Source organism: Neovison vison, chromosome 3 (assembly GCF_020171115.1).
Source record: "Neovison vison isolate M4711 chromosome 3, ASM_NN_V1, whole genome shotgun sequence".
In the NCBI taxonomy this organism is placed as follows: Eukaryota; Metazoa; Chordata; class Mammalia; order Carnivora; family Mustelidae; genus Neogale; species Neogale vison.
The window spans coordinates 213401100-213418726 of record NC_058093.1 but is presented as its reverse complement, the minus strand read 5'-3'; the positions used below and the strand labels follow the sequence as shown (position 1 = coordinate 213418726).

The 17627-nt window shown below is 50.9% G+C and overlaps 1 protein-coding gene across 1 annotated transcript; it reads right to left on the bottom strand.

Annotated features, from left to right (window-relative positions):
• Window positions 1-1752: 1752 nt before the first annotated feature.
• LOC122902011 lies at window positions 1753-16960 on the bottom strand. Its single transcript, XM_044241061.1, has 7 exons — window positions 16849-16960; window positions 13064-13258; window positions 12637-12760; window positions 10003-10217; window positions 9306-9376; window positions 8953-9057; window positions 1753-1964 (listed from the first exon to the last, which is right to left on the bottom strand). Exons 2-7 carry the CDS (start codon window positions 13226-13228, stop codon window positions 1790-1792), a joined length of 855 nt encoding a protein of 284 aa, XP_044096996.1. The 5' UTR covers window positions 13229-13258; window positions 16849-16960; the 3' UTR covers window positions 1753-1789.
• Window positions 16961-17627: the final 667 nt, after the last annotated feature.

Below are 17627 nucleotides of genomic sequence, written 5' to 3'. Positions count from 1 at the left end.
CCCCGGAAGCGGGCTCGGTGCCTAAGGGAACTGGGGCACCTGTTGCCGAGTGCGCATGCCCAGCAAGTACAGCCGGGTCCTAGGGTGCCTGGGCCGAGTTCACCATAAGGCTTAGATGATGGTGAGGCAAAGGGTATCTGTCTCGAGGCCGCACTTTCTCAGGCGCTGGGGGTCCCCTCTCTGGATCTTTCGCATTCCCATCCAGCCCTGGCTACGTGCCGTTCCTGCTCAAGCACGCCGTGGTTTCACCTGGGCTCTCAGGTCTTTAAGTCAGCCAGGCACCTTAAGTCCCACCAGCCTCGGGCTCATGTTTCCTTTCACCGCAGACAACTCCAGAGGCACGTCCGCGTTCGCTGTGTGCCGGTTCTGGTCCCCCTATTCAGTACCCACCGACTCCAGGCCCCTCTTCTGGGCGAATTAGGGACAAGTAGACATTAAGTCCAAAAATCTAAAGCCCTCACGCATCTCTACCCCTTATGGACCCTTCCCTTGACCAGATCACTATGTTCATGTGCTCCAGCCTAAGCCCTGGGCCTCCATCTACACCCACGCACTGGATGATCTTACGCAGGCTCGTGGCTTTAAATATTACTTGTATCCCTTGGTTCTCATCAGACGGCCAACACTCCAGATTCCTGATCTCTACTTAGATACCCCTGATCTCAAATTTAACACGTCTGGTCAAAACAGAATTCTCCATCCCCCTTCTTTCCCGTACTCAACTGTACCACCAGCCAGTCACCCAAAGTCCGCTTCCTTGGCCTTTCTCATCTCATGGCTGCCTCCTTCTCATTTTCTAGGTTTCAATATAAACGTCATCTCCTCAGAGACGCCCTCCCTGACAGCCCACTGCATACATGTCCAACTCAGCTCCCACAGGACTTACAACTTAGAACCCTGTTATTAATTAGATCTCTGCACTGGTTACACACACACAGACACACACACGAGGACAGGATGTAAGCTCCTTAAGAGCAGAGACCCCCAACGACTTGGCTTATTATCACCAGTCCCAAGCAAGGTGTGGGGCATACACAAGGGTTCAGTGATTATCTGCTAATGTCCAGCAGTCACCAAGCATTTAGTGAGGACTCCTATCTCACATGCAGGTTGGATTCTCAGGTTACTGCGTGAGGGGAGTCACTGTCTCTGAAATTCCTTAGGGAGGTGCCAAGTTGGAAACTTATACACCAGCTTATTTTCCTCAAGAGAGGGAACAGATCACTGTTTTTAAACCCACACCTGGATAAGGTTTGAGTTTAGAGGCCAAGTATAGGGAAAAATGGTAGACTTCCTACTCAGTGGGGTCAAGCGAGACCCAAAGGGGCCAGAGTCACTGTAGGAAAGGACAGCCCTGTCTCATCACTCATTTCTCTTTCAAAGCGCCATGGCTGGGGCTCCTGGGTGGCTCAGTCAAGAGTCTGACTTGAGTTCAGGTCATGACCCAGGGGCCTCGGATTGAGCCCCACATAGGGATCCCTGCTTAACAGGGAGCCTGCTTCTCCCTCTCATCCCCACTCATGCTCTCAAATTTAAAAAAATCTTAAAAAAAAGTACCGTGGCTCAATTCACATATGAGAGTGCAAGCAAGGGGACTACACACTACCACCAACCTGACCAATTACTGGATGCAAGCTCAGGCCGCCGCGGCCTCAGGCTTGCACCACCCTGACCACCTCTTCCAACTGGAGGAAGCCCATGGGACTGTACAGCTTCTAGGGAGCCCAGCACAAGCAAGCACCTCCACAGGAACTTTATTCACTCCTCTAGCTATGGTCTAGGGAAGAGGTTATGGGCCCCTCTTGGGAGGCACAGACTCTGTGCTGCTGGGGTCGTTCTCAGAGTCATCCTTGGGTCTTGGCACAGGCTGGAACTTGAGCAAGACAGGCGGGGAGAAGATGGAGGCCTTCACAGGAGAGAGTGGTGTCTCTTCGGTCTTGGGGGAGCCACTACAAGCCGAGGTCCTGTGAAGGAGATAGCCAAGACATGTCCATGAGATGGGATACTGGCACAAAGAGCCACCAGAAGTACACATAACAAAACCAGACGCTATGGCATGGCTCTCAGGGCATTTCTACTTCCAGAACTCTCTCCCACGGATGGTTGTTCAGGCTGTTCACCACAGCAATGTTTGGGATTGTGAAAACCTGGAAACCACCTAAACATTCATCTGGGAATGGCTAAAGGAACCACGGCTGCCACGTGGCAGGCTCTTCTGCAGCTGTTGGAAGGACTGAGGTAGGTCTGGAGACCCCAGCAAGAAACGATGCCCCAGTGATACGGTAGTGGAAAAATGCCAGCTGCTGGGAAGTACATGCAATATAATCCATGTGTTGGTTACAAAATTAACCAGTGTACTTGTGTGTGTGTGTGTTAGAAGGGTACACATGAAACTCTTGCCAGTGGGACTCCGAGCAGGGGCCTCTTATATTTTACATACTCATTTCTCTATTACAGACTTCTCCCCATAGAACGTGTCCTGCTTTTGTGAATTTTTAAAGCCAATTAAAAATACCCCAGTTTTGATGACAGCATCAGGAGAACACAGCTCACTCAGAAAGCAATATGTAACAAGACCCTAAAATTGTCCCCATCGGGGCAATGTTTCAACAAGCAAGAACAGTTGAGGAACTCTTCCATCCATACAATGGAGCACTGTGCATCTATTTTTGGTTAATATAAGTCTATTTCTAAGGACATGAGAAGAAACACATTCCACAGCTGGCTATGAAACTGCCCAATAGGACAGTCCCAATGAGGTAACAGACTACCAGACGTGTATAGATATGCATCTCCACAGGGAAAAGACAATGATATGCTAGTGCCGGTTATTTCTGGCAGTAGGAATAGGGGTGGTTTGGTATGGCTTTTCTTCTCCTTTGTGTGTGGTTTTCAGATTGTCCACAATAAATACGTATTGTTTTAGAGTCTGGAAAAAAAAAAAAGGCTTTTGAAAACTGTTCATACCATTTCCCTTATAATTCCGCTTCAGGAAATTCATCTGAAATTCAGGAATGGCTTAGCACATAAAATTTAATCCTTGTGGAAAAGGAACCAGAAGCACCTCATGTGTTCATGGAAGCCCCAAGTGGAGTTAAGTAAGGGACTGCACTATAGACAAAGGGTATCATACAGCCAGTGAAGCTCGACTTCAAAAGACCATGAAGAGGGGGGTGGGGTTATGGACATTGGGGAGGGATGTGCTATGGAGTGCTGTGAAGTGTGTAAACCTGGCAATTCACAGACCTGAACCCCTGGGGATAAAAATATATGTTTATAAAAAATTAAAAATTAAAAAAAAAAAAACCATGAAGAAGTGGACCTGTCGCCATGGCCTTAATGATGAGTGACAAAGGCAAGATTAAAGAAAAAAAAAAAATGACACTGTCTAACTGAATCACACCTTCATAAAATGATGCCTAGAGAAAGCTAGAAGGTATCTTGACGGCAATGCCCTGATAGGGTCCAGCCCCAGTGCACGGCCCCATAATTCTGTGAGGATCTGGTAAGGCCAACGCCTCACTTTTACAGGTTGCTTCATGACAACACTGCGTGTTTGCTGAAAACTCCTTCTCTGTCACCCAGCTGTCAGTCCCCTTCCTATCCCTTCATCCCACCTACTTCTGATCTGACTGCATAGCCTACTGCTTCCACTTAGACATAATTCATGAATCTACATGAACAGGTTTATAATTTTATGTCTGCATAATATTCCATAATTCAGTGAATGCACATTTAAGCTGTTTCCAATTTTTTTTTTTTAGATTTTTATTTATTTATTTGATAGACAGAGAGAGATCACAAGTAGGCAGAGAGAGAGGGGGAAGCAGGCTCCCTGCTGAGCAGAGAGCCCGATGCGGGGCTCGATCCCAGGACCCTGAGATCACGACCTGAGCCGAAGGCAGAGGCCTAAACCACTGAGCCACCCAGGCGCCCCTCCAATTTTTCTTTTACATGACACTGCCCCAGACATTTTGGTACACAATCGCTTTTTTCTTTCCCTTCATCATCTCCTTGGGGCCAGCTTCCAAGGAGGGGAAAATACCAGAGCAGGGATGCCTGGATAGCTCAGCTGGTTAAGCGTCTGCCTTTAACTCAGGTCATGATCCTGGTGTCCTGGGATGGAGTCCCATGTCGGGCTCCCTGCTCAGCGGGGAGCCTGCTTCTCTCTCTCTCTCTGCCACTCCCCCGCTTGTGCTTTCTCTCTCTCAAATAAATAAAATCTTAAAACAACAGAGCAAAGAATTTAAAAGCGCCTGTGGGTCCTGATGTTCTGATAAACTGCCTTTTGAAAGGACTAAGCTTACACTTCTGTGCTTCAAAAGACACCACCGAAAAAGTGGGAAGACAACCCACATAGTGGGAGGAAACATTTGCAGATCCTGTGTCTGATAAGGGCCTTGTGTCTTTGGCAGCTGCTCAAGATACAGACTTACCATATGACCCAGCAATTCCACTCTTATGGGTATACCCAAGAAAACGGACAACCATGTCCTCACAGACACTTGGCCAGAGCTGTTCCTAACAGTATTATTCACAAGAGCCAAAAAATGGAAACAACCCCAATGTCCATCAGCTCATGGACAGATAGAGAAAACGCGGTATTAGAGCCATACAATGGAATACCATTCCACCATAAGAAGAAAGTCAACCCATAGGAAGTACAGCACCAAAAGGGAACTTGGATGGAAACTATGACTTTTGGGTGATAATGACGTCAGCGCAGGCTCTTTGGTTGTTAACACACACATCACTCTGGAGCCAATGTTGTTTATGAGGGCAGCTGTGCACATACTGGGGGCAGGGAGTGTGGGAACTCTCGGTACTTTCCTATCAGTTTTGCCGTGAACCTGAAACTGCTCTAAAAAAGATTGGTCTTGGGTGCCTGGGTGGCTCAGTGGGTTAAGCCTCTGCCTTCGGCTCAGGTCATGATCTCAGGGTCCTGGAATCGAGGCCCGCATCAGGCTCTCTGCTCAGCAAGGAGCCTGCATCTCCCTCTCTCTGCCTGCCTCTCTGCCTATTTGTGATGTCTCTCTCTCTCTCTCTGTCAAATAAATAAATAAAATCTTAAAAAAACAAAAATTTGTCTTAAAAAAGACATTTAAGAAACAGGAAATTTGTATGTTAACTCAAATTTAAATTAAAAATTTTTTAAATATTTTATTTATTTGACAGAGAGAGATCACAAGTAGGCAGAGAGGCAGACAGAGAGAAAGGGGGAAGCAGTCTTCCGCTGAGCAGAGAGCCCGATGTGGGGCTCGATCCCAGGACCCCGAGATCATGACTCAAGCTGAAGTCAGAAACAACCCACTGAGCCACTCAGGCGCCCCTAAATAAAAATTTTTAAATTTTTAAAAAATTTTATTTAGTTATTTGACAGAGAGAGAGAGAACAAGCTGGTGGAGTAGCAGGCAGATGGAGAGGGAGAAGCAGGCTCAACCCCGAGCAAGGAGCCCAACATGGGGCTAGATCCCAGGACGCCAGGATCACGTCCCGAGCCAAAGGCTGTTGCCCAAACAACTGAGCCACCCAGGCACCCCTAAATACAAAAAATACAAAATAAAATAAATTATCCCCAAGGGCGCCTGGGTGGGTCAGCCAGTTAAACATCCAACTCTTGGTTTCGGCTCAGATCATGACCTCAGCCTTTTGAGATCAAGCCCTGCGTCAGGCTCCACGCTCAGTATAGAGTCTGCTTGAGATTCTCTCTCTCCCTCTCCCTTCCCTCCCACTACCACTCGCATGCACGCACTCACTCTCACTCCAAAATAAATAAAATCTTTAAAAATAAAAATAAATTATTCTGCCGATTCAAACAAACATACAAACAGGAAATTCGTAGTTAACACATGCTTTGACATGGATGAATCTTGCAAACGTTACACTAAATGAAAGAAGCCAGTCACGAAAGATCGTGTTATTGTATGGTTTCATTTATATAAAATGTCCAGAACAGACACATCCACAGAGAGTAGGTTAATGGCTGCCTAGGGCCAGGGATGGAGGAACTGGGGTGGTGACAGCTAAGTGGTGCTATGGTTTCTTGTTTGTTTTCTATTGTAGTAAAATATACATAAAAATTTATCATTTTAACCATTTCTGTGTGTACAATTCAGTGCCATTAGATACATTCACAATGTCCTGTGACCATCACCACTATCTATTTCCAGAACTTTTCCATCCTCCCAAACAGAAACCATACAATTAAGCAACAACCCACTTCCTTCTCCCAGTTCTTGGTAACCTCTCATCTACTTTGTCTTGAGGACTCTGGAACCATACAGTAATTTGTCCTCTCGTGCTGGCTTCTTTCACTTGTTTCAACATTCTGTTATATGGCTAGATCACATTTTGTTCATCTCAGATACACTTGGGTTGACTCCTCCTTTTGGCCACTGTGATGCTGGTGCTACGGAGATTCATGGGCAAGCATCTGAGTCTCTCTACTTGACTTCTTTCAGCCATATACCTGGGAGTAGAATTACTGGGTCATATGGCAATCCTACGCTCAACATTTTGGGGAACCACCATGCCTTTTTGCCATGGTGGCTGCCCCATTTTCCATTCCCACCAGTCACATGCTAGAGTTCCAATTTCTCCCCATGCTCATCAACATGCCATTGATGTTACGAGACATCCTGGGGGGTGGGACGTGGTATTTCACTGTGTTCATTTGCATTTCCCTGATGTCTAGTGATGGGGAGCATCTTTTCCTGGGTTTATTGGCCATTTGTATGTCTTCCTTGAAGAAATATCTATTCGAGTCCTTTGCCCATTTTCTGGAATGGGTTTTTTATTGTTGATTTACAAATCTTTTCTCCCATTCTATGGGTTGTCTTTTCACTCCCTTCTTTTGGACATGATGGAAATGTTCTAAAATTGGACAATGGACATGTTTGCACAAATGTGAATACATAAAAGGCCACTAAAGTGAACATTTTAAATGGGTGAATTCATATATACTAGGCAAATTACCTCAAAGACCTTTTAACAGGAAAAAGCCAATATATAGTATTTTCACAACAAAAATGATTCTCTTCCTAAAGCCCTTACAGCACTGGATTCTCTTCACTTGGGTTTTTTTTTTTCCTTTTTTTAAGATTTTATTTACTTATCTTTCAGACAGAGAGAGCAAGCACAAGCAGGGAGAACAGCAGGCAGAGGCAGAAGCAGGCTCCCTGCTGAGCAAGGAGTCGAATAGGGGACTCGATCCCAGGGCCCTGAGCCGAAGGCAGACACACAACTCACTGAGCCACCCACGAGTCCCTACCTGGGGCTTTTTGGTAGGCAGAGAACACACATCCTAGCAACCTTAACATGTACATCTTTCATTACTAAGGAAACCAAAAACATATTTAAAGGTTTGTTTACACTTTGGGTGTCTATGTGAATAAACTTTCCATCAACTAAATTTAGAATCATCTCTGGGGTACCTGGGTGGCTCAGTGGGTTAAAGCCTCTGCCTTTGGCTCAGGTCTTGATCTCAGGGTCCTGGGATCGAGCCCCGCATCAGGCTCTCAGCTCAGCAGGGAGCCTACTTCTCCACTCTCTGCCTGTTGTGGTCTCTTTCAAATAAATAAATAAAATCTTAAAAAAAAAAAATAGAATCATCTCTACAGAACTGTGCAGGTTTCTCACATGGTAAGTCATTTGCGTTCTCACTCACTGCTAGTGGGAATCCATAATGGTACAACCACTTCAGTCGTTTCTTTAAAATGATAGCAGGAAGCCTGCTTCCCTACTCTCTCTCTCTCTGCCTCCTTGTGGTCTCTCTCTTTCAAATAAATAAATAAAATCTTAAAAAAAAAATAGAATCATCTCTACAGAACTATGCAGGTTTCTTACATGGTAAGTCATTGGTGTTCTCACTCACTGCTAGTGGGAATCCATAATGGCACAACCACTTTACTAGTTTCTTTAAAATGAAACATATGATCACTATGTGATCTGGCCATCGTGCTCCTTGGTAAGAATTGAAAACTTTTGTCCATACCAAAACTTGGAAGCAACCAAGATGTCCTCCAGCAGCTGGATGGATAAACTAGTGTACCCAGTTATTCAGTGCCGAAAAGGAACGAGCCAGCCACGAGAAGACATGGAGGAACCATACGTGAAAGAAACCCATCTGGAATGGCTATATACTGTACGATTCCAAGTATGTAATATCCTGGCAAAGGTAAAATCATGGAGACAGTAAAAAGATCAGTGGTAGTCAGCGGTTAAGGGGGAGGGAGGGATGAACAGCTGGAGCTTGGAGGACTTTGAAGGCAAGCAAGCTATTCTGCAGGACACTATGATAGGGGACACCTGTCAGTATACATTTGTCCAAACCCATAGAACATACAACACCAAGAGTGAGCCCAAACATATGGACTCTGGGTGATGATGTGTCAACGTAGGTTCATCAGTTGTAAGGTAGGAAATGTTGATAGTCGGGGCGGGGGGGTGGTCTGTGCCTGAGTAGGGGGAGGGGGATCTGAGAACTCTCAGCACTTTTCCAGTTGGCTGTGAATATAGAACTCCTCTAAAAAATAGCTATTAAAAAAAAAATCATCTGATGCAATGAAGCAGCCAATCTACATACATACTTTGAAATAACACTCCACGGAATGCCATGGGAAATACTCCCCACCACCATAAATGTCGAAAACAGGTGATTAAAACAAACAAACCACATATTCAGTAAACCCCTGCTTTGCAAAACACATGCGTGTAAACCTTAGGGCTACCCAGAGTCGATGGAATCGTTCCCTTTCTGGTGCATCTTTGAGCTCCTTGTCGCCCATTCTCAGCATTTACACACTCTAGGAAGGGGGAGTGACTTTTCCAGCACCCGATTACATTAGGGCCCTTTCAGGAAATGCGAAGGACCACCACGCAGAATGTTTTTTGGCTCTCATGTACACTGCCATGATGCCATCCCACCCCAGAGAGGCTCAGAGGCACGCTTACCAGGGGAAGCCAGGGCAGTGGAGCTTGTGTGCACTGTTTCCAGCCAGGTACGAGAAATGGAAGCCTCCGGGATTGAGGACCAAGGGGGTCAGATCAACCATGTGTCTGCAAGGCAGGGCAGGGAGGGGAGCATCAGCTCTGGACTCCTGGGCAGGCCCTCCCACAGGGACTCCCAGGCGCAGAGCAGACCTCTATGAGCCTTGACCCCGTCCCTATAAAATGGGGATAACTCCTCCTCAGGATTGTGGTGAGGATGAACAAGGTAGGGAAAAATGGGAACCAAGCACGGCCCACAACATGCTCCCTAAAATGCTCTTTTCATTTGCCCTGAGCCTAGAATCCCTTCCTTCCACCTCTTTGGGTTCGATGACAGGCCAGCCCAGTTCAGTTTCACTTCTGACCTTGCAACCTCCAACTTCTCCATCTGCAGGAAATAAGGGAAATCTTAGGATAAGTTTGGGGGCTTCATGGGGAAGAAAAACACCTTATACAAGAACTAGAGAAACGATGTGACTGTCACTCATTCAGTAAATGCATTGGGGTCATCCTTAGTGCCCACCTCAAGCTTGGTGTTAAGAGGGACGGGATGGGGGAGCTGGGAACTGAGAGAGGATGAGGAGAGTGAGGGATATGCAGGGGCCAGGAGAGGGCAGTAGTTAGGAAGGCACTGCAGAGGCACTTAAAGAGAGTGGGAAGGAGAACACCAGCCATGAAGTGGGACAGGCGTGAGGCTGGAGATGTTGGGGGTGTGGCAGCCATGGTTCTCCACCTGTCCTTTAGGCCCCCCAAGATTCTGCCCCATGGCGGCTGCCTTGTTCAGCAGGTAAAACTCCATGCCTCCAACCCTTCAACTGGAGCAGACCGCTTTTATCTGCTTTATCTATCAACATTCTACCCAAAATTTAGCCTCCAGATAGCGTTGTGCCGCTTAAAAACAAAGTTCTGACAGTCACTGCCGTGGGCCCAGGAGAGCCTCGGAGTTGGCTCTGAGCACGGGGGTGGAGGCTGCCCCTCCCTGGGCCACACAGAATGTGGGATGAGCTCACTGACCGACTTGCTGGGCAGTGGAGGGAAAGGACCAAAGACCCTAGGCATAGTGTAGACGGGAGGCGATGGGGCCACCACGGAGGCCATGGTGGTGGCGGGTGACGGCAGTGGGGGAGGTGGCAGCAGGGCTGGTGGCAGGCATGGGGAGGTTGATCGGTCTCTCAAGAGGATAGGTTCTGGTTTCTTCAGTTTTGGCTTTCTTCTCTTCTTCTTGGCATCTGTGACAAAAGGGATCAATGAGGACCTCCGCCGTGGCCAGAGCAGGGCAGAGCAGAGGTTGAACAATGGTGTAGGCTCTTCACACGCTTCCTCCCACAAAGGGCACCATGTAAGAACATCCAGAGCCACTGCTGACAGGAACCAACATGTACCATCCCACTGACCCCACAGATACCCCCACAAGGAAAGGGTATTTTTGTCTCTCTCTCTCACACAAGCAGAACTGGAAGCTCCCACTGTACAAAGCTCAGGCAGGACCCACACCCTGATGGGTTGATTTCAAGGCCAGAATCTGAGGGGATAGAACAGAGTACTGCCCTCTAGGAAGGCTGGGCTTGTCCCAAGCAGGTCAGTCTGCTGCCTCCCCCAAACCTTGTGGAAAGCTCCTGATTTAGCCAGGAGGTATCCAGGCCCTGGAAGGTGAGTTCACCAGCTACACCCAGCCCCAGGGCCATCCTGAGGGTGTGCAAAGGCCCTCTCCTCTGTAAGGAAATCCTTCTGTAGGAGAAGTGGACTCAGGGAGAAAGTCTTTGAGTAACAGGACTCTGGGGCCTGGCCCCTCTCCTATTTCCATGTTAGGTTTTCTTCCTATATTCTGTGAGTCTGAGTATTTCTACTGGACACCAGCAAAATGGGTATGAACAAGTGCCTCATACAGCTCAGTGAAAGGGCTCATTTAGGGGCATCTGGGTGGCTCAGTGGGTTAAAGCCTCTGCCTTCAGCTCAGGTCATGGTCCCAGGGTCCTGGGATCGAGCCCTGCGATGGGCTCTTTGCTCAGCAGGGAGCCTGCTTCCCTTCCCCTCTCTCTGCCTGCCTCTCAGTCTAACTTGTGATCTCTGTCAAATAAATAAATAAATAAATAAAATCTTAAAAAAAGAAAGAAAGAAAGGGCTCTTCTAGAATGATGATCACTACCACCGTGAGCACTGATCTGGAGGCGAAGAGCCCGAGCCCTAGAGCAACCCATACCTGAGTTCCACTCTAGACTCTACTACTTACTATGTGACACTGTTGTCATATTGTTGGCTAACCATCCTGGGCCTCTATGTCCTCATCTGTAAAATGAGTTTAATAGCATGGACACTTCCTCGGGAGGCTGTGTGAGAGCTTACACATGCTGTGGGCCCATCAGATGAAATGTGGAGCACTCACACTGAGCATCATGGAAAGTGAGAGATCCAGGTAAGCTGGGCCTCCTGATACAATGAAGAAAGCCACTCCACCACTAGCTAGTGTATCACTAAAGGCAAATGCACCACAAGAACTGAAACTGCATCTGATCAAGGCTTTAGAGCAAATGCCCAAGAAATACAGGGAGAGGGGGACAAGACAAACGGCACCAGGGGACCCTAACAACAGATATAAATCCAGTGAGCGCAATGTCCCAAAGGACAACACAGTTCTTCAAGTTGATGGCATGGGGAGAGTAAGGGGAGAGCATCCCACTTCAAATGGACTCCAACAGACATGGCCATCCCTCACTTGGCATCCCTATGTGGTCACTAGTGTGGCCCCCTTTCATTTCACCCTCACAAGTGTGCCAACATGGACATGAAGTACATGGCCATCCTAGTGAAAAGGAACCTCAAAGGACCTAACACCCAAATATTAAGTATCAGCTAATATTAAGAAATTGTTAAAAAAAAAAAAAGAAAGAAATTGTTGTTGGGGGCACCTGGGTGGCTCAGTGGGTTAAGCCGCTGCCTTCGGCTCAGGTCATGATCTCAGGGTCCTGGGATCCAGTCCCACATCGGGCTCTCTGCTCAGCAGGGAGCCTGCTTCCCTTCCTCTCTCTCTGCCTGCCTCTCTACTTACTTGTGATCTCTCTCTCTCTGTCAAATAAATAAATAAATAAATAAGAAATTGTTGTTGGGTGCCTGGGTGGCTCAGTCGGTTAAGCATCTGCCTTCAGCTGGGGTAGTGATCTCAGGGTCCAGGGATGGAGCCCCATATCAGGCTCCCTGCTCCATGGGGAGCCTGCTTTTCCTTCTCCCTCTGCCCCTCCCCCTGCTCCTGCAAGTGTGTGCTCTCTCCATCAGATACACAAATAAATAAATCTTTAAAAAAAAAAAAAGAAATTGTCAACATCTAGGTAACACCGTAATTATAAAATGTCTCTCAACGTATCAAAAAGCACGCTAAAGGATCCAAGATTACAATAATGTCTGAGATTTCTCCCAAAACGCTCCAGAAAAGGGGGGGAACAGAGCCGAAGCAAGCTGAAGCTGAAGGGTGGCTGGTCCCTGAGTGTTCCCTGTGGTCTCCAGTTTTGTATATGTTCGTTTTCCTAATACTTCAAAAATGAACACCAAATTAAAAAAAAAAAAAAAAAAAAAGTGCCAAGCAGACAACCAGGGATAAGGGAACCTGAGTCAGGTTTCCTGGGTTACTGAAGTCTGGCAGGGGCTGAACCTCACCCTGGGAGTAGAGGTGCACGCGGTGGATCCCCCTCTTCAGCTGCTCTAGGCGCTGGTGCATCTCCAGGGTACCCATGCTGTTGCAACAATTCAGCTCCCCTTGAACTGCGCAGAAGAACTTGGCCTACGACAAACGGAGAGGCAGAGCAGGAGCAAGCCAGACAGGTGAGCCGCCTGCCGGCTGCACTCCCCAAGCTGGGCAGCCTGGGCTTCAGGAAGAACCCCACCCTGTAGTTTCAGCTAGGCCCGAGGGCTCCCACCCCACCCCACCCCCAATCACCTACCCTCAGAAGAGGAGCAGGAGCGGTGCGAGCACCCGCCCTCGTGGTCACCACCCCGCCTCCCCCCTTGCAGCCCCGCCGGCTCGCACCCAGAGGAAGGAGAGGAGCCCGCGCCCCTCGTACTCGGCCAGCTTGCCCTTGCGCACCACCCTCTCAGCCAGCGCGGGGTTGCGGTCAATGCTGCGGAAGAGGCGGCGCAGCGCGCGCTCCGTGTAGGTGGCCGCCTGCCTCTCGAAGTCCTCCTCGGAGATGAGCTGGCAGAAGGTCACACTCTGGGGTAACTCGCTGTCGAACTCGTCCAGGACCTCCATCCCAGAGGGGCTGCAGGCGGCCCGGGCGGCCTGGGGGCGGAGCGGCCGTCGGGGCGGGGCCGAGCCTCCAGACGCGGCGACCCCACCCCCCACCCCAGCCCCCCTCCTACCGTTGGGGAAAAAGGGCAGGTCCCAAGGGGCAGGGATCGGGTCGCTGTGGGCGGCGGGGGTCCGTCGGGGCGGGGACCGCAGGGGACGCACCTGCTCGCTGCCCCACAGCCGCCGCTCGGACGCAGCCTCCCTCCGCGTGCAGCCGCCACCGCCCCGACCGCTCTAGCCAATCCCACCCCCGGAGCTGGCGAGCGGAGGGGCCAATCCGCGCGAGGCGGCCGCACGTGACAATGCCCCCCGCCCCGCTCTGGGCATGCGCTCTGAAACCTTCGACGGGGCACACGCCGCGGTGCTCCGCGGAGGCCCCATCCCTCTGGTGTGTTGCAGACCTTGATCTGGGAGCTGGCGGTGGCCGCGCAAGGAACATGGTCAGCAGCCATACTCTTCAAACTTTAAGGCTCTCCCCCATCCCCATTCCTCCTGCTCGCCCTCCCTCCTTGAGGTCTGTATACAAACACCCCAAGGGCTTCTTCAGTCAGTCCCTAACTCTTCTACTCAGACTTCACTCTCCTTCTCCTGATTTACTCTCCAGCATTAAACCCAGCCCTCCCCAGCTTCTGTCTTTTCTCTTCCCCTGTATAACCACTCATTTACTCTGTACTCGCAGTTGCCTCTTCACCAGCATCTCCAGCTGCTCCTGACGCATTTGAGAAGGTCCCATCCTTGCGGTACCATCTGGGACGATCCTACTCCGCTTCTTGGTCCCAATTCGAAGCTGACTTAACTCTAACCAGCGTCTCACGCTTAGACCTCCCTTGAATTCCAAAACCACATCCAAGTTTTGGCTGGAGACGTTTCTTGGGCGTCTCATGCTGAACATACACCCACTTTGGCGTACAGCTTCTTCCCTCCCAACCCCAAACCGGCCTCTCTCCTCCCTCTCCTACTTGGTCGGCGATGTCACCACCATCCACCGCAGCCACATTGATAAGGGGGTCCATCCTGGATCGCTTCCTCTCTGTCACCTTCCAAACCCCTTCACCCCCATCAACCTGAGATCCATGGAGTGTATCTGAGAAGTCTAAAGAAAATTTTCACCTCCCACTACCAAACCACCACCCTCTAGGTTCTGCTGTTCCCGACATAGGAGATGGCCCTCACTTCCTCCCGCTTTGAGGTCAGAGAGCAACCAAGGAGGAAAAAAATTTTAGCCTAGGGGTGCAAACAGATATGATACACATGGGTTCAAATCTTCATTGTACTTCCTGATGCCGTGTGACTTAAAGACTGAAATATACTATATGTGCCTTTTTATATACAGCACAAGTAACCTCTGAGGGGTCAAGCAGACTCCTAATTAGTCCCCCCACCATGTTATGCTAATAATACTTCACATTTCATGTACATTTTTTTTTTTAAGTTGTATTGGTCCCCTCCTCTGTGCCAGGCACTGCCCAGAGAGATATAAAAAGGGACATTGTCCCTGCCCTCAGGGCTCCCAGTCTGATGAGGACTTCAGCCACAATGAGAAATTTCAATCTAGCAGGCTCTGCTGGAGGGATACTGGATGCTGTGGAGCCCAAGAAAGGCTTTCCCTGGGAGGGAACATTTGTGCAAAGCCCTGAGTTCACAAGCATTCCCCAGCAGGGGCCAGAGACATCTGTATGAGGGTCTCCAGCCAGTGTGTGCAAAATCTGCACAGAAATAAGGATGGCCACCACCAGCCATGGATGCCCGGTCTTCTACCCTCTCCCCAGGGTAGGGGTGAAGCTGACATCTTGATGTGCTCAGCCAGGGGTGAGGGGTACTCCCAAATGCCCATCTGGAAACCTAGGCCTCCTCTCAAAGGAGGCAGGCTTGAATGACTGTCCCTGGGCACACAAAAGCCTTTTGCATTGTGGTAGGTCCTGATGGAGGAGGTGACCTTGCAGGCACACCTGGGGCCTGGCTCCTTGGCAATCCCCCTAATTGTAGCTGTTAGGATAGGCATGCCAGGCACCTCTTGGTCCCTCCTGCACCGTCTCAGGGCAGCATACCTCCCTGTAAGAGAACAAGCTGGCATGTTTGATGGGTATCACCTAGGGGCTTCATGGTCCAAGTCCACCCACCCACCCCACATACTGCTGTTGCTAAGAACCCAGGAGAATGTTCTCTCCAGAGTCTGACCTTCCCCAAGCCCTCAAGGAGGGCGGGGTGTAATCCGCCTATGCATGGTCAAAGTTGAGCTGGGTCTGAGCCAGGCAACACAGTGGGTCTCCACTTCTCCACAAGGACCTGACCAAAGCTGAAGTCCCAGTCTTACCCAGGGAGTTGGTGTGGGAAGATCTTCAAAGCAGAGCTTTTCTGAATCCGGGGCCTCTGCCCCTGCTACTGTCCAGCCATAACCCAGAAGGAGAATTTGTGGGAGGATCCCCCAGCTCTGCACTCACCTAGTCCTCTGATGGAGGGGTCAGTCCTGTTCCACACCTACTCCTCACTGCTAGCAAGCGGACTGAGGCAGCAAAACTCCCTCCCTTCAGGCGCTATGGGTGTTGGGCTAGGCCTGACCGATGCCCTTTCATCATTGCACTGCTTCCCAGCGGCCCACAGTAGTGCAACAGGGAAAGAGTGTCAGGCAGGCCTGCCAGCGCCTCTCCCGGTGGTGGTCTGTGAGGATCTGAGACCTGGAATGCAGGCCCACTGGGGTGGGGCTTCTGCCTGGGGGGAAGGGTGCCCTCTGACCCTAGAGGCCCAGGCCTGGCCAGGATCTCAAGTTTCCATGGAGAAGGGAGCGAGGCCAGGGATGGGGGGGAGGGGAGGTCCTGTAGGCCCAAGGGGCCCATCCTGGGGAGGGGGTTGATGGTGTGGGGAAGGGGGGTTTCCCAAGGCTGGTCCCAGATGCTTTGACAATATCATTGCACTGCTTCTCAGAGCACAGTAGTGCAACCTCGTCAGAGCACCTGAGGCCAGCAGGAGGGACCCCCCACAGTCCCCAATAAGCCCAGAGCGGGAAGCTCAACCGTGCGTGGGTGGGTGGGGCTAGATGCCCTGTCCTGGACCTCAAGGCGGGGAGGGTTTCGGCAGGGCTGCGGTCCTAGAGGTCGTCAGAAGGTCCTGGACCCTCCCCAGCACGCTCCACATTGCGGTGCGGGAGAGACCCCAGACCGAGGGGTAGCTCAAACCCAGGAGCGGGAGCGGACGGGGGAGGGGGCAAACACACAAAGGAGAGGGACCCGCGCTCCGCCGCAGTCCCAAGCCCACTCCCTCAAGGAGCCAGAGTGGGTACAACCCGACGACCCTACGGCCTCATTCGGTCTGCGGCTTCGAGAGGAGGGTGGACCCATTCCGAACGGCGCGCCCCTGCCGGCTCAGGCCCCCACCGCTGGCCCCTAGCCCCCAACTTGGATTCCAGTCCTAAAGATTCTCTGCCTGGCGCCCCAGAGCGAAGCAAAGGAACAAGGGAGGCATCCCGCCCTTCTGGAGTCCCCTGCACGGACAGGGCGCCCGGGGTCCGGGCTGCGCCCCTGTGCACAGTCCCCCCCGGTAGGGCCGCTCTGCTGGTGCCCTCCACCTCGGACCCTGCTACTCACGCGGCGGGACTCCCCTTCCAAACCAGGCCGGGGGCAGGACGCGGAAGGTTAGCGAGAAAAAGGTCCTGGCGGTTGGTCGCCCCCGTCGTCCCCATCAGGACGACCCCGCACCTCGTGGCGCCCTCTCGCTAGCCGGCTCCATCTTTAACCCGCTGACAGTCGGTGGGGCCCGGCCCCCGGCTTCTTAGCATAACGCCTCACTCATTGGCCGGAGCCGGCGCGGGGCTTCGCCTCCTGCACGCCTATTGGCTAAAGCCGGAGCGATTTCAAAATAGCCTCCGGGTTCCGATTGGCCGGGAGCGGGCCAAGTCCCCGGCTCCGTGGTTTTAACAATGAGTACTACAAACACTTTCTCCCCATTCATAACTTATCAAAAGGAATTTTGCCCGCCTTTTCTCAGCTCCAGTCTCCGCGAGTTTAATAGCGGCGCCGGCAAGAGCGCTTGGAAGCCCAGAGGGGGGCGCCGTCCGCGCAGCTGAGCCCACTGGGAAGAGGCCTGCGATCCTGGGAGAATGCCCAAAACCTCTGTCTAGTTCTCTGTGGAGCAGGGCCTTGGGCTGCTTCATTTTGCGTGTTGATATCTCTCCTTGTGCTTCCCGAACAAGATGCTCGGCTGCAGTGGGCTTCCCTGCTAGGGTAGGCCCCGCTCCGCACCCAACCCCACCTCATCCCTGGCTTGACCTGGAGCCACCGGGTTAGGCCTGAGCTACAGTTAGGCCAGAGACCTGGTCCTGGAGCCAGTGAAGCCTTGTGGATCTGTGGGAGGTGCGGGGAAGAGG

Bases quoted from the DNA above. Each gene is read 5' to 3' on its own strand.
- LOC122902011 (XM_044241061.1), bottom strand. From the start codon at position 13,228: ATGGAGGTCCTGGACGAGTTCGACAGCGAGTTACCCCAGAGTGTGACC. The intron at 10,218-12,636 runs GTGAGGTTCAGC...CTTTTGTCACAG, and splicing joins CGTGCACCTCTACTCCCAGG to ATGCCAAGAAGAAGAGAAGA. The intron at 9,377-10,002 runs GTCAGTGAGCTC...TATTTCCTGCAG, and splicing joins CTCCACTGCCCAGCAAGTCG to ATGGAGAAGTTGGAGGTTGC.